This window comes from Drosophila tropicalis, unplaced genomic scaffold (genome assembly GCF_018151085.1).
Source record: "Drosophila tropicalis isolate 14030-0801.00 unplaced genomic scaffold, ASM1815108v1 contig_859, whole genome shotgun sequence".
Lineage (NCBI taxonomy): Eukaryota > Metazoa > Arthropoda > Insecta > Diptera > Drosophilidae > Drosophila > Drosophila tropicalis.
The window spans coordinates 11445807-11462705 of NW_027173353.1; the positions used below are offsets into that span (position 1 = coordinate 11445807).

The window sequence follows — 16899 nt, forward strand, 5'->3', positions numbered from 1 at the left end:
CATTAATTATCATAACCATAAACTGGGATAATTGTGGGCTTGAGATGGGAAAAACCTACCATTTGCAGGGTGGTCAGGTACTTCTTCCACCAGAGATACTTCTGATATTGGGGACCCATGGCCGAGAACATATAGTAAGTGTACATCACAATGTGAACGAATGTATTGAGCAGACCAAAGAAAGTGCTATGGCCACCTAGATGGGATCGGATCGGATTGGAATTGAATGACATAGCATCGATTTACAGAGTCAACACAATTTGGTTACGTACCTGGCGTGAATTTAACACCGAACCAAACCGACATGGGCATACAGCCGTGATGGATGACATGCAGTGTTGTTACCTGGCTAGTCTTCTTGCGCAACACGAAGAAAATCTGAAGAGACACAAGACAAGCGAGCACCCGCCATCAAAAGTTATTTTAACGTTGATTTATGAAAGCAATTATTATTATTATTATTATTATGACGATGCGACAAGTATGGACAAATGACTCCATTTCACATCTTGTCGTCGTCGACGAAACTCGCTACTCACCGTATCCATGAATTCTGTGAACTTGGAGAAGTAATACCACCAACAGGCATGGACCATCTACACAAGGCGGCAGCAAAAATAGATTAAACAAACAAATTAACATTAATTTCAGGAATATTAAGTGGATATACATTATTCTCATTCGTTTCTTTTTGTCAGACAAATGCGATTAAGAAGAGTTCTTGAGTTTGCCTTAGCCAAAAGTGAATACCTTGAACTTCTACTTTTAAGTAGAATTATAGGAAACTAAATAATATTTCCAGCTAACTTGCAGTAGATTGGTTAGATCAGACTGGTTGATTCGATTTGCTGTCCGAAGCAATTATGTTAATGTTTCAAAGAAATATTATGAATTGCATAAACAATCAAGTGATAGGAATATATATGTTTACATATAATCAACAGATTTCGACTTTTTGTAGATGTTTGTTTACTTTAAGAAAGCTTGTGGCTTATTCAAACTTTTGGCTATAAGGGCATAGCAAATGATCGGCTAGGCCGATAGATATATGCAAGGGCGTAGCCAGTTATGGGTAGGGGAGAGTTGAATAAAGCTCGGTTTGGCATTTTTATAAATTTAAATCAAAATTTATTACAAAAATTAAGTCAACAAAATTTCAGACTTTCTCAATTTGAATCTTGGCTACGCTCTTGGATATATTCACACATTTATACTCTCTCACACACACTCACAAACACAGACACACACTTGGGTATTCTATTCTTGATACTATTTAAATTAATTCAAATTCATTTCAAATAAAAATTAATGTATATATTCATCATGCACACACACACTCGCTTTAATATAGGGTCGGGCGGGGGAAATTGTAAATTTAATTACAATATTTGATCTAATTAATAGTGGATATATATTGAAATCATTCCTGGGGTGATAATAAGAAAGTTGTGAAGGGGTCAAAGGGATAAACATTCAATAAAATTAGAATCGCTTAGAGAGCCAAAGAGTCCTAGATAGATACATAGATAGAAAGTTAGATGAAATAACTTTTGCATTTAGTAACAGAAATATGGGGTAAAGAAGTGGAGACAAAGGGTTGGTTGACAGTTATATACACGGCAGACACATGCTTAAATCGGGGTTATACTCGTAATCGGTTAGTTGTCCATGACAATGTGTTTAGGTATATAATGATAAGCCCATTAAAACATTTAGTATCCATCCGACCAAAGAAACCGTGGGACTTATGTATTAGGTAGAATATAGTATGTACATACTAGATATATACATATATGTGTAGGTATATAGGAGATTATATAGTATAAAGACCCCATTTGCACGCACTCACACCAAGCGAAAACCAACACTCAAATACTTAACCAAGTTAAATTAAAATAATTGTTATCATTATCGTTATCTTACGGCTCATATTATTTTGTGTGTGTTTTTTTTTGTGTTTTGTCTGTTTGGTTTTTCTTTTCTTTTCTCGTGGATGAGGTTAACACATACCCTTAATGTTCTAGGATTATTACTATAGTCGACTGGCTGACATCGGAAGCTATAATGTCCAGTTAGCCAACCGGAAATGCCTATCTGCAAATGTACAGAGATACAAGAGATTGGCATTTTACATTACATAGTCGATCTTCAGTGGGTGAGTACAGATTTCGTGTGGATGAGATAATGTCATCGACGTTGTCATCGGGTCGAGGTCGAGGGCGGAGATGTTGTGTCTTCCATGGATAGATTACTCACTCTGTTTTTGTTTTTTGTCTCTGTTTCTGATTCTGTGGGCTATTTACACTTGTGCAAGTTGCAATTATTATTAACTTTATCGGGGCCGGGGGTGTGGGGTTAGTAGAAACAGCGTTTAATTGTCTAAATTATTAGGCATCAATGATAAGAGTATCAAAAGAAAGCATAAATGTGTATATATAAACGATTAAACAATAAGCACATTCTGCTTAATTATACAACAGCAATGAAAATTAAAAAAAAAAATTATAAAAATTATTATTAAATATATATATATTATTCACCAGTGTTGCTTGGGGTTTTTGTTTTCTGTTGTTTGCTAGCAATTTATATACAAAACAGATCTTTGTTTGTAGCGACTCCGGTGAGAGAGCGAGACAGAGACAGGGATTAGTTAATAGTAATAATAATAATAATCGTAGATAACCCTCCCAAGGCTTCTATATAGCTACACATTTGCTCGTGATCGTGTAGTTAATTAAACCATAAATCAATTGTAATTTAAATATTGTGTATAAATAAGAATAACTAAGTATATTTTGTATAGAAAGCATTGTTTGTTAATATGGCAATTGCTTAAAGTAATATGAATTAAATATATAAAGCTTCAGATATGTTGTCGTGTAATCGAATAACTGTAAAAAGAGATATCTTCAATCGAATCTAATGTTCAAAGAGATGGCTGACAGGGGATAAAGGGGCAGGGCAGGGCCTAATACAGACACTGAGAGCTAGGCTAGATCACAATAGGGACTATAGAGTATATATGGGATGGCACTTACTCTCCTCGATGTGGCACTATCTGTGTAGTCCACCGGCTGGCAGCGGAAGCTGTATGCGCCCCACCAGCCGCCCATTAAACACTAAAATTAAATCAAAAGTTAATTGCAAATCAAGAAACAACAGAAAAAACAAATAGAAATCATAAATTAAATGTTCAGTTTATCTCTGGTTTCCATCTCGGCCTCCTATGACGACGATGACAACATTAACAGACGCGACGCGATGCGATGCGATCGTGATGATGATGCTGATGTTGGTGGAGGGATTATCTTTCGAATACCTACCTCATAGAAGAGCCACGCGCTAAATACAACCTGTATGGCATTATAGACGACCAGCATTTGTTGTAGATGAAACGGTTTCCGATTCTCCATTAATCGTGGCCCCAAAACCTGTGAATGTGAACATTTCTTCGTATAATTCCTTTGACTCATAATCATAATCAGAATTTAGTATTTTTTGTTGGTTGCTTGGTTCTTGTTATCAGAGGCGTTGATTAATATGTCGCCTAGCCTCCCTATTATAAATAAACCCAGTCTGGGTCGAGGGAAGAGTATTTCGGCCTTATCGGCGGCACGCAACACCCAGATGTATATGTACACGCCCACAACCACAACCACACACAACAAGATATGGCCACTCTCTTCCGCATGGAAATAGCACTTGAGATTGAGACTGCCAGCGATTAGGCGGCCATACGGCGATTAAATGATGGCCCAATTCAATGAGCACCTGTTGGCACTTACCTTAACCAAGTATACATATGTCATACACACAGCCAATGTGGGAAAAGGTGATGACATCATGGGCCAGTCCTTTGTCCTTGAATCTGCAAACAGACAGAAATGTGCGCACACATGTATCAGAAATGTAGTTGGCAATTTGTTTGTGGCACGCATGAATTACATAACAAGTTACAACAAGTAAATGGAGACAAAAAGTGTTTACTTTAAGCCCTTATCGTTCTCAAATCAAATCACATTTCGAGGCACTGGCCATGGCCATGATGTGGGCCATTGTCTCACGTTCAAAGCCCTGCTCCTAACCCTTCCTCTAGCCATTTGAAATCCATCTATTTATGTAGCTAAGCTACTTATGTGGCATTTCTTATGTTTATGTATTTGCAACTTCATTTCGCATTCAAATCAACTCTTATGCATTTGATTATGCAACGTATTGTGAGTTCGATTGGGTAAATAAACAAATATTTCCATTTATTAACTCTCCCAAATTATTAAAACAAAAATAAAAAACAATTTTCACGTTGATAACAAAATCCAAAAACAAAAACCGATTTCGTTGCCACTGACGCAGTTTAAATCAATCAATTATAAAAATATTTGATTGTGAAACAAAAAACTAATTAATTTTTGTCTACTGAAATTTTTTCTCTTTTAATTTAAAGTTATTTTTAAAATATTTGCAAAATTAACCATAATTAGTTGGTATTATTCCATATCTGTTTTTAGGGTATATTCCATGTTCTAATTACGATTCATTCGTTCAATTGGTGTAAGAATTCGAGTTAACGAGGGTGGGTTGATAAGTAATCATCATTAATCTAATCTACTAATCAATGCATTGCAATGCATTTAAGTGGTTCACTTTAACCCAATTTCTCTCCCAATTCTTCATTGATATTTTAAGGGACTCAAGATTACTTTTTATCTGACAAGTACACGAATCAATCAAATATATAAGAAATTCCATTCCATTCTCCACAATCTACATTTTGTTACCGCAATATTTGACAATGGACTCATATCAGTTCCCTTCTTTCTTGGTCAATTTGGCTGCCCTGGCAGACGATTCATGTTAACATATTGTCCCTCTTTCTTTGCATTCTTAACGAAACCTTCAAATTCATCTACTTCCAAAATACTTTAATAGCAAATAATGTAAAAGTAAAAAGTATTATCTGAAAATTGTAACTTTTCTTTTTTCTCAAATCTCAAATTCGATCCCTTTCTCATATTTCTAATCTTCTCATTAGTTTTAGAAGCACTTTTTTTGTTTAAGCCTCAAATTAGTAAACTATAAACATTAAAAAATAGATAATATTTTACGTGCTATCAAAAATTGTTGTATTAAAAACTGTTTCAAGTGAAGTGACACTTTATAAATTCTGAAGATACAATGGGGTAAAACCCACTTAAACTTAAGAGTAAACCCCAAAGTGACTCTTGATGGTAAATTACGTACTAAAATATGTTATTATTACTTCAGCATTTAAAATGATTAATTCGTCGTGTTTTGAAATTGGATTATATATAAATATTCCTAGTGAAAAGTAAAGGATTTAAAAGTCGATTTAAAGAAGACATTTACTCAAAATCTACTTTTATTTTCAAACCAAAAAAGTGATAGAAAAAATTGAGCTTATCTTATCTCCGATTCTGGTCTTGAGATCTCTTTTGTTGTAATTTTTATCGTGAATTTATTATTTTAACCAATTACATCTGGACTTTATTTATATATGGAAAGAGTATTTACATGTTTATCATGTTTGGAATGGCTAGGGTTTAGGTGACGGAGCAGTTAGTTATCTTATACCTGCTAAAATATTTTGACCTGTTAGGTTGTGTGAGTGTGCATATCATATCTATGATTTTATTTTTGATATTATTGCATGTGAAGACCCTCAAAATAAAATAGACACACACACACACACACACTTTACATACTTATGTATATAAAGACTGTGTCTATATATAGTTGGAAGTATATAAATGAGTACATACATACATCTGATGTTGAAACATAATTTTAACACGTTTCTTGTCGTCAGCGAAGGAATTGCTAAACATTTGTCAAACGGGGTGAGAAGTGAGGGGTGTTTGGTATACCAAACTGAATAAATAAATAAGTATATACGAACGGATGGATATATAAATATGTACAAGTGGAAAAGAGAGCCCTGTTAAGTATATAAAGTGGAGAATTTTAAGCACGTGAATAAGTTTTTAATATATACAAATTGATAAATTCTAACATTTTTATTAATTCCAAAACTCTTTCTCTCAAGCTGCTTGCCATTTACTTTATTTATCTCAATGTTTCTCTGTCTCTCTTTCTCTTTCTTTCTTTCTCTTGGCCAATTAGTGATCTGGTGTTAAAAATTATTCAATCATTTGTGTGTTAAACCTTTGGCCGTTTTGCAGTGAAATGGGTGAAGGGGGCTAGAAAAGAGGCAAGGCAAAGCAAAAACAATTTATGGTCCAAGCTCACTCCATCAAGGTTAGACAAATTAGCAGATGGAATACCCATGCCAAGTCCATCCATTCACTAAGATGCCACTGAAAAGTGGTTAGATTTGGTCCGTACGATTTATCATCGATAGATCGATAGACGGCTACACATTCTATTCAAGTTAGAAAATGATGGTCTCGAAGGGCGCCAAAAGATTTTAACTAGTCTTTAATCAATCGCGCCAAAAGTAACGAAGACATTGACAAAAGTCACTGTTTTCGATCGATCGTTACTATGGAAGCTATATATAGTCAACCGATCTTGGTCAAATTTGGGACAGTCGTTTGTAGGCGTAATAAACTGTGTAATATTAAGTTTCACGACAATAGCACAGAAAATAACGAAGTTATTGAGAAATTAGGCTTTCCTTTTAGTCTGTTTACTATAACTCTTAAAAACAAGATCAAAAAATGTAACTTTTATATAATGCAGTCTTTGACCATGTAGATTTAGTAATGATCTAAACTTTCTTTGTAAGTTTTAATATTACAAAATCCATATAAATATATAACACTCCAGGAAAAGGGTTTGGAAAACCTAGTTTTATTTACTAATTTACTTGTCTCATTTCTAGTTAGTTCAAAAGTTATAACTTTTAACCAATTATCAACTCAAAATTTGTTGAATTCCTGGAGTTTTGGAGTTTCTTCTTTAAAGTCGCGTTGACTAATATAAATTTGGATTCCTCTTTTTTACATTTCTGTAATTTTTGTATTCTAAAAACATTAATGAATGGTAAGAAAATATTGATATTATCCTTAACAAACAAATAATTTTAGATTATTTAAAAACTTTTCACTAACTTCAATGGCTACCTGGTAAATTCTTATTATCAAATCGACTAAATAATTTTAAATTTTTGGGATATTATTCTCACTTACCACTATATGAGTCCATATATCTGTTTATGCTGTCGATGTATTTCATAATTAAGGCCATTGTGTTGCTGTGTAGTTGTAGTTGTTTTTGTTTTTAATGATGTTGTTTGCTATTTTATTCAGAAAACTATGTTTTTGTTATTGTAATTGGTGTAATGTTACGCGTAAATGTTCTTCTGGCTCGAAACTCTTGACTAAAGAATCATAAAAGAACAATTGAATGCAAACTGTTTAAATTCCTCCAATGCATTTATTGAGCTGCAACGAGAGAGACAGAGAGAGAGAGAGAAAATAAGATTATTAATTTGTTGTTACCAAAATAAAACTAAAAACACATACACCTGTACATACATACACACATGTATGTGCCCAAAAAGATCTTGGCACGTGATTTGGTCAAGTTTATTTTTAATTTCATTAACACACAGATGCAAAAAATAAAATATATATGTATATAATTCAATATTCAAGCGGTATCTCTGCCCAACGTCTATCCACAAAAGAGCCCTGCAATTCCACTACAAATATTTGGAAATCGAATCGAAACTCAAAAGAAACAGCAAGAGCAGCAGCAACTGGCAACCTCAACGAAAACGTCCGCAGAATGAGGTTAATAAACTAAAGGCCAAAAGATGCAAAGTCAGCATTTCAGCGACATATTTACATGTTGTTTATATTTGACGTTCGTTCTTCGATATTCGAACGCCTTTTTATATTTATTATTGCTATATGTATTATATATTTTATTTGCATTATTTACCTTAACGATGATAAGCGCAGACTTTGAACAGACGCATTATCGCAAATCGATAAATTGTAATTTTGTGTGTGTGTGTGACTTTTTTTGGGTAGATACAAACAAGTATACAGAGAATGTTTTTCCCCGTGCCACTTATCTTATTCAACCAACCAACTAACGAACCAACCAAACAGGCGTATGAGTAATATTTAAGAGCAGAAGGGAGCAGAAGAAAGGGTCAAGGACAATGGGTAAAAAAAGGCACACACATGCACACAAAACAAAAGTGCAAAAGTCTCATGATTACCATCGTCATTATGATGACACAGTGTTATTTCAATAAAAAGACACGCCTTGCATAGCAATTGCAATTGATTTGTTGTCCAAAACAAGTCAAAGCAACTTTACATCGAAAATGCTGGCTTATTTGAAATATTCACTAACATAGTCGACAATTTAATGCCCATTAATTGGAAACGTAAACTAGAATAAGTACATTTGCTATTCAGTTCAAAAGAGATAAAAAAAGTTAAATCGAAAGCTACTATTAAAAATTTCCCATTTGTTGAAGTCTCAGCCAAACACTCATTGCGTACGTCATAGTCTTGAACGTGGACTACAGACTGACCGCACTGTCCGTAATATAAATATTTAACAATAATGCTCAAAGGAATCTGAACAAAAGGGCGTGTAAACTATAATTATGCCAGCCAAAGCGAAAGAATAAAAAGGGCAAGAGGCATAACCCAACTTAATAACTAAACAACAATGCCATGAAAGGATCCCATCTATGTACCACACACACACATACATACATACTTGGCATAGCAACTGGGTTCATAATTGACGACGAAAGCGTCAACGGCCCTCGACAATCTATGGACAGAAGAGTGAATAGAAGGAAACTTTCTAAAAGTGGGTGTGGGGGCTTCAGGACACAGCTAATACATTGCTGTGGGGAGAATTTATGATTGTCACAAGAGTCCTTTGATGGGGGAGTACATGCGATAAATCAAAAATAATTAGCGCTCCCTAGAGACGGACAGGAACAAAGAGAAATTTAATTTAATAAAAAAAAATGAAGCAAGTAAGTCGACTCGTCGACTCGGGTATACCATACACCAGGTGAAACAAATTTTTTTAAATTTCGAAAACCAAATGTACATATGTATGTCTATTAAATTGTTTTTACATGTTTCATAGTATGTGCTATCTCGCTCACTCTACGAACACACGAGCACTCTAGCGCCGCTACTAGCCAACGGCCAATTCTGGCCTTGTGGACCGCGTAGTAAAATACGTTCATACGCATATTTTGCATGTTTCTAGTCCGATTTCAATAAAATTTGGTAGTTTTGTAGAAATAGATAAGATTAATTAGTCTGCCGAATTTGAATGCGATAGTCAAAAAACTACAGGAGAAAATCGGTTTTTTCTTAATTATGAAGGCGGAAGTGGGCGTGGAAAAATATGAAAATATATATACTCTGCGCGAATACTAAGCCAGTATACATACTAAATTTGGTGACTTTAGCTTTGTTTGTTTTTGATAAAATCAGTTTTGTTTGATTTGCGGGGGCGGAAGTGGGCGTGGCAAAATTTTTAAATAGCCAGTTTCTGCGCGTCTATTAAACTAGTCTGCACACCAAATTTGATGTCGGTAGCTGTCATAGTTTTTAAGAAAATCAGTTTTATGTAAATTCCGGGGGCGGAAGGGGGCGTGGCAAAAAGTTTAAACAATTAGTTTCTGCGCGCCAACTAAACGAGTATATAAACCAAATTTGATGTCTCTAGCTGTTATACTTTTTAAGAAAAACAGTTTTATGTGATTCCTGGGGGCGTAAGGGGGCGTGGCCGAAATTCCAATTAACTCTGAACATGTGCATACTACACGAGTATACATACCAAATTTGGTGGCTCTAGCTCTTATAGTCTCCGAGATCTGCGTGTTCATACGGACGGACGGACGGACGGACGGACGGACAGACGGACATGGCTAGATCGACTCGGCTATTCATCCTGATCAAGAATATATATACTTTATAGGGTCGGAGAAGCTTCCTTCTGCCTGTTACATACATTTTGGCGACTTTAATATACCATTTCACCCTATGGGTGTATGGTATAAAAATAACAACCAAAGCTCTCTCTTAAGCGTTCAGTCCGCCCAAGTCCAAGCTACTATACCCATAGGATCATATTCCTTAGCAAATACTAACTGTTGAGACAATTAAATTGCTTGAGTTGTAGCTTCGAGATATCTAGTCACAAGGAAGCAACAAATAGTTTTAGTTGATTAGACACTATTATGGCTATTTCTAATTTGTTGTTTTCTCAACTTCCGAGTAAAAAGTCAGCTGCCGTTAAGGCCAAGTTTTCGTTTTGGCTTTCTAACGGCTTAATTCGCTTATAGAACTATCAAGGTTTGATGAACAATTAAAATTCACTTGGTATGTTGAAGTCCTTGCAAAAATTGATAAACTTTGAGAAAAACTTTCTAGAGAATTACTTTTCCCCTGGTGCTGGATACTTTATTTATTTAGATTAGGGACTAAAGCTAATCCAGCTCTTTACTAAAAACTAATCTAGTGGACTCATTCAGTAGTAATCAATAAAAGTTTTTATCTAAATAAAAAACAAGCAGGATTTTGTGCCTCTTTCTCTTTTTCTCTCAGTATATAACGAAATGTGGCCAATAAATTGAAATCAATCACATCCCTAAAAGCCAACTAGCCAAGTAAAGTATTGGTTCAACTATGTCAAGTGTAACGAAAGCAAATAAACACAATAAGCTAAGAGAAAAAAAGAGACACAAAAAACAAAGCGAACGCTGCAATGTTTACCCATCATTGGAATGGATCTGGTGTTATGGGCCTGGCGGCGGCAAAGGCAAACACCTCAACCAACAACAAGGCAAATTAAGCCACTGCCACCGAAAATCTAACATTTAAACGTATTCAAAGTCAAAACAAGCCATGTCACAACCTAGGGAGGAGGAGAAAACAAACATGGTAGTCCAAAAAAGGGACCGTGGCGTGGCGGCGCGGGTGGAGGGCAGTTGTTAATACCACCTGCCCACCCTACACTCCCACTGTAGTTGTGAGAGCGTGTTCACCTTCATTCAGGCAGCGAAACCCAATGAATAAGAAGAAGGCACTGAAAAGCGATGCCATCCAAACGACTTAAAGCCGTGCCAAATATTGCTATTTCATTGACCTGATTTCGCGGTTGTTTCTGTTGTTGTTTTGGTTGCTGTTGTTAGCTCCCATGTAAGCCCACACAAAAGCCAAGCCATGAAGCAACAATGCAATACATGAGCATGTAAGGCGACACCCTCAACTAAAGCCCCCTCCCACTGTGGCCCACCCACCCCACCGTTTTGGCCCAACCCCCAGGCAGCAACATGCCGCTTAACCGGCGACAACGGAGGCGCCACGTTGTCACATACACACACACAGAGAGACACACACAGTCACGTGATGATAGCCCCCAATCCTCCGTTTCTCCACTAGGGTTTCTCTTAGCGCTCTTGCGCACACAAATTCGTGGCAAAATTTCTTGAATGAAAAACTCATCGAGGAGAGCCCGAAAAAATGTTTTTTTTCGCTTAGACCTAGGCTTAGTCGCGTGACTCACCCGAAGTATGTACTAGCAACCCCAAGCCCCTTAAAAAAAAAAAGCTCATTTGCCCGCCGCCGCCGCCGCCCTTATAAAACAAATGGTTGCTGGCGGGGAAGGGGCCGTAAGGGCAGAACAACTGAAACGTGTTTAATACTCGCCAAGCACGGCATGAATGACGCCGAAAAGGCGCTCGGTGCGTAGTGAGCTGGTCGTAAAAAGGAATTGAAAAAAGGGATTGCTTAACAGAGGACACTAAGAGATGAATTTAAATTGGATCACGTGCGATTTAAGTTATTGATTTGCAAAACGAAAAACCAACGACAACAACAAGTTCTCAAACAAGACATAAATTTGTTAAGAGAGAAGAACTTTGACTTGAGGTCAAAGGGGATCGTGCAGCAAATATATTCCAAACCGATTAAAACTTGATATTCATTGTGACAATGTATGTACATACATCTTCTTTTTTTTGTTGATTCTGATTCTCTTCTTTTTTTTGTTATTTCATCCAATTAATAACAATGAAATAATTGAATTTAATAAACAATGATCAATTTGCATTCAAAACAAAAGTTCAATCACTCCACCAAATGCCATTCTCATACAAAATCAAAACGGGCAATCGAAACTGGTTGACTGGTTTTTTGGAATTCATTGAAACTCGGGTTCGGATTTAGATTTGGAATGGAAGTCCGACTCTGACGTTGAGTCAATTCCAGACACACATACACACACACACACATATTTATCGCCTTCTCATTTCAAACTAATTTATGTACAGGTATTAGAAATAGTCGCATGGTCGAACTAAATTGCAAAAACAAAAAACCAACAACCAAAAAATTGTGTCAAATTAACGGAATTTGTTTATTTTTTTTTTTTTGTTTGTTTCGAAACGTTTTATTAATTTGCATGTGTTACGATATATAATAGGTGTATGTGTGTGTGTGTGTTTATATATAAGTTTTTCACCAAAACCTAAATTGATTAAAATTGAGTAAAATTGAAAATTGACTAGGAGGTTTAATATAAAAATCTTAATGATTGGGGAACATTTAATTAAAATTTCACGAGTTAACGAAAAGTATGGAGAGACACATACATATGAAGGTACATACATACATACATATGTACATATGTATGTATTTGTAGAACGATCTGATCTAAACTCTCTTATTGAAACCATGATTCCATATGTCCGGATTATATGGAAACATAAGAAATTGCGTTGACTTGTTTTTATTAACTTAAAGTTCCTTAAATTTTTCAAAGTTTTCGGATCAGTTATGATAGTTGAGAAAGTCGAACGAGTTGTAAAGGACCAAGGATCATTAAAATAACAACAGTTTAAGACTCATAAATGAATAAAATTTCTTTGCCATAAAAAAAGAGACTTAATTAGCCCATTAACTGAATCGATTCGGTTGGTGGAATTCGTTCGCTTAAAGTGTACCAAAAATTTACCTTTGATTTTTAGACGAACTTGTGGGGGTCTTTGCGCCTGGATATCTGTTGCACTTGGTCTATTCTCGCGCTTTGTTAATTTTTGGGGGAAAACAAACAAAACTTGGTCATAAAACTACAAATAAAAGCTATTTGGAGGAGCTCGAAAAATTTCTCTATTTTATTGCTATTTAAACACAATTAAATTTTCGGGAAATTCAAACGCACTTTTTTTGTTAAAGTTTATCACACTTTGCCGATGGTCAAAGAAGGGGGAAAAGGGGGACAGGGCCTTTGGTTAGGGACAAGGACCAAGGACCTTGAGCACAGGATAAACAGGATGCAGCATTTATTGCACTTTTAGAGACTTTTATATGCCATCAATTACTAAGCGTTCGCTTTTATTGTTGTTTTTATTTATTTTATTGCTCTTTCTATTTTTTTTCCGCTTTTGAATATTTTCTTTTTTGTTTTATTGTCGTTCAACTGACGATGCGGCGATGCGGCTGACACGGAGACGCTAGCAGAGAGACGGAGGAGACACACGACCGAGATATTGGACTAGCAAAGCACGACTAACTGGATGCCACGGTGACTTGGCCAACTAAGGCCCAGCTGCAGTCGCCGTCGCCGTTGACGTTGGCTTTGGCGTTGTTGCTGCCGCCGTTGCAGTCAGCGTCAACGTCAGCTGAGCAGAGAGACAGAGCCGAGCTTGAGCCGATGTTGGGTTTCGCATTAATATAAATTTCTAAAGATTTCCGAGTTTGAGCGTGTGTGTGTGTTGTGTAATGATGTGTGTCTGTAAGGGGTGTGGGAGGTAACATTGGAGTCGGAGAGTGAGAGATGCTGTTTTATTTCTTTTTTTATGTTTCTTGGCAAAATCCAGTGGCAGCCCTTCTACCAACAACAACAGGTGTATACGCCAACAGCGACGCCAACGCCAACGTAAACGTCGCTACTGAGGCATAAGGGGGCGACTCCCTCTCTACTCCCTTCTTCTACCCACATGGTGATCGATTTCCGAGTCGTGCGTTGCCTTGCATACCAAATCAAAAGCTCCGCACTTGTCGATCAATTAATTATTACGGCATTTCACACACACACACACCAGAGACAGCACACACATGAATACTTGGAGCTCTTGGGTTTTTTCATGTTTTTTCGGGTTTTCATTTCACGTTTTTTTTTTTTTTTTTTTTTTTTTGGGACTTTTGCATTCAAAATCGAATTCATGGTCAAACTCTTTACGAATGTATGTCGCCAAAAAAAAAAACTCCGAAACGAAACAGGTAAAAACTTGACGAAATGGAAATTGAAACGCGCTTTGTCTTTTGTCGCAATAATCTAATTTTTGTTTTTTTCTTTTTGTTATTTACGACAGTCATTTAATGGTTTTGCCAGGCTACAGAAGAAGAAGAATGACATTTCATAATTTTTTCATTAAGAAACCGATTCAAAACGAAGAAATATTTCACACAGCCCGCGCAAATATTCAAATGCATGCGCCGGCATGCAAATGCATCATAGTGGGTGGCAGAGGGGGTGGGTCGGTTGGAATTATGAATTCAGATTGGGACATTTCCGTTAGGCAGATTGAATTGTAGCAGCCCAAGAAAAGACTTGTTGAGGGGTCAAGAGTTTGGTCCATGTCGACTAGGTAATGGGAGGGGGGAAGGTGCCAAGCTTGCACCTGATGTTTAGCTCTCTTTCGATTAAAGAGAAAGAGCGCGCCAAGCAAGCGAGAGAGGTTGGTTCGTAAAGAGTGCGAGAGGTGTGATTCTGTTTTTATTCCGTTTCGTACTCTCTCTGTATCGCTGTTCGTTTGAATGTGTCTGTGTAGTATTTTTTCGTTTTTTTTTTTTTTTGGGTGCTGCTGACTGAATGTCTTGGAATTATGTCATATCTTTTACACATGTCTTACAACAACATACATGCCTTCTCTTTTCCGCACAACACGAGTGGAAGTACACTTCAAAATCTAATTGCAAAGATTTGGCTCTTATCATGGCTTAATGAATAGGCTGCCAAAAGAAAATCAAAAATGATGGGCACGACAATAACTGATAACTGCAGGTGACAAGGCGCGCACAGCAATGAGCGAAAGAGATGGAGACAGACAGAGAGAGGGGGTGTGTTTGTGTGTGGGTGAGTGAATATTTGTAGTCGTCGTCGACGACTTTGTTGTCGCACTTGGGTCAATTAATGTTGAAAAGGCGTGCAAGGCATGCAAGGGTCGATGGGCATGGGGCTGGTGGTCGGGGGCAAGGTGACAGGGCTCAGCTAATTGAGCGCATAATGGTCAACATCCCTGCACCTCCCATCACCACCAACACCTCCACCTTCTTCCATCTGTATCACAGGTTCAGTTCGCATCGGATCGGTTCGTTTCGAGTCCGGGGCTCTGGCGGCATCGCTTAATTTATCGCATTCACTAGTAGTGAGCAAAAATTCGATGTATGACAAAAAAAAACTGCAGCTTTCGGTAGAATGTTAATGGGTTTTCTATGGCGGAAACCGTCACTCGAAAGTATTTTGTGTCTGTATTACGTGGAACCCCGTCGAAAAGCGACAGACAGGGGATAGATAGAACGTGTAACGCAACACCGCGACCAAAGAAATGCATAGGGTTTTATTCGTTTCATTTTTCATGTTTTTGCACAAATTACATTAGACTGTGTGTAGATTTTGAGGCACAAACAACACTTGGCTTTGAAAACACATTACTTTTTTGCTTATTTTTTTTTTTTTTTGGCAATTTTCGGTAGGCTTCGACTCCGGGGGCTAGGAATTTCAATATTTCAATATATTGCTCAGATCTGACCCAAAAAAGCGAACCAGAGACGAGGAGAGGCACAACCCAAAGCGAAACGAAAACTGAGGCGAATAAAATGGGCGAAGAACAGGCGAACCCGTGAGATAGTTTATTAACGTTGTGGAGGAGCGAACGAGCGAAATACAGAGAGAGAAAGAGAGAGAGAGAGAGAGAACGAGCGCGGGCGAGTGAGAGAGGCTAAACCAGCAAGAGAATCAAACTTAGGTACATCCATATGTATGTTAGTGTATCTGTATCTAGCCATACCGCATGGGCCAAAGGAGCAAATGGATGAAGAAGAAGAAGGTAGTTGCGTCACGCGCACCACCTAATCAACAGCTCTCTCGCGCGCGTTCTCTCTCTCTCTCTCTTTCTCACTCTCTCTGTTAGTCATTTGCTGACTTGCGCTATCTCTTTTGAAGCAAAAAGGCCGGCTGGCGCGAACCACAGTTAAAGGCGCCAACTCTTAGGTACTCTTAGTTCGAGTTTCAAAACGCTCTTTGCCAAGATTCTCTAGCGTGTATCCGTTGAAGGAGGGTTGTCGCCGTTCTCGTTTGTGGCAAAAAAGGCAGGCAATGTGTCCTAAAACGCACATGCCCATACGTCATAACACTAACATTTGTACACCTATGCTCACATAAATAAAGTCACCTATGTTAACAGAAACATGTCGATATGTGTGTAGTTGAAGGTATGATGAGGGGTATCCAATAGGTATACTAACTAGAATAAAATGACAAAAAGCGATGGAGTTACTTACTTGTCTCCAAGTAAATTGGGTGGCCAAATGGAATCAGCAAATATTGCAGTAATTACCCATTTTTGTGGAAACTTATTTATACGAACCTCATTTTTGTTAAATATCTTTTACAATTTAGGTTTTGAGTCTAAATTAATATTTTTTTAGGCTTGTATGGCAATGGCTTATATACGAGGCCGACAAACAATATGTTTTCAATATTAACTGACTTAGTCTTATGGGCATAGGTGTACGTACTAGCATTATGTCATCCAGTTAGGCGGGAGAGGCCTGGCTGTTTTATTTTGTATGGTGTCTGTTGAGTTGTTTTTTTTTTTTCTTTTTCATAATTTGCCACAAGAGCAGCCACCCCTTTGGC

At 37.1% G+C, this 16899-nt stretch overlaps 1 protein-coding gene across 5 annotated transcripts in view; it reads right to left on the minus strand.

The window, feature by feature from the left end:
• The window catches only part of LOC137582640 (very long chain fatty acid elongase AAEL008004), a 34924-nt gene that overhangs the window by 2793 nt on the left and 15232 nt on the right, over nucleotides 1-16899 (minus strand). Inside the window, exons 2-9 of one of the 5 annotated variants that reach the window (XM_068297260.1) lie at nucleotides 7170-7424; nucleotides 3786-3868; nucleotides 3324-3431; nucleotides 3039-3119; nucleotides 2011-2094; nucleotides 540-596; nucleotides 273-378; nucleotides 60-196 (exon numbers count right to left, since the gene is read on the minus strand). In XM_068297260.1, coding sequence (XP_068153361.1) covers nucleotides 60-196; nucleotides 273-378; nucleotides 540-596; nucleotides 2011-2094; nucleotides 3039-3119; nucleotides 3324-3431; nucleotides 3786-3868; nucleotides 7170-7227 — 714 coding nt within the window. In that variant the 5' untranslated portion in view covers nucleotides 7228-7424. Of the gene's footprint in view, nucleotides 1-59; nucleotides 197-272; nucleotides 379-539; nucleotides 597-2010; nucleotides 2095-3038; nucleotides 3120-3323; nucleotides 3432-3785; nucleotides 3869-7169; nucleotides 7425-12990; nucleotides 13514-15693; nucleotides 15821-16899 lie in introns of those variants that run through there. The other 4 variants (XM_068297258.1, XM_068297256.1, XM_068297259.1 and 1 more) reach the window with 4 other exon arrangements.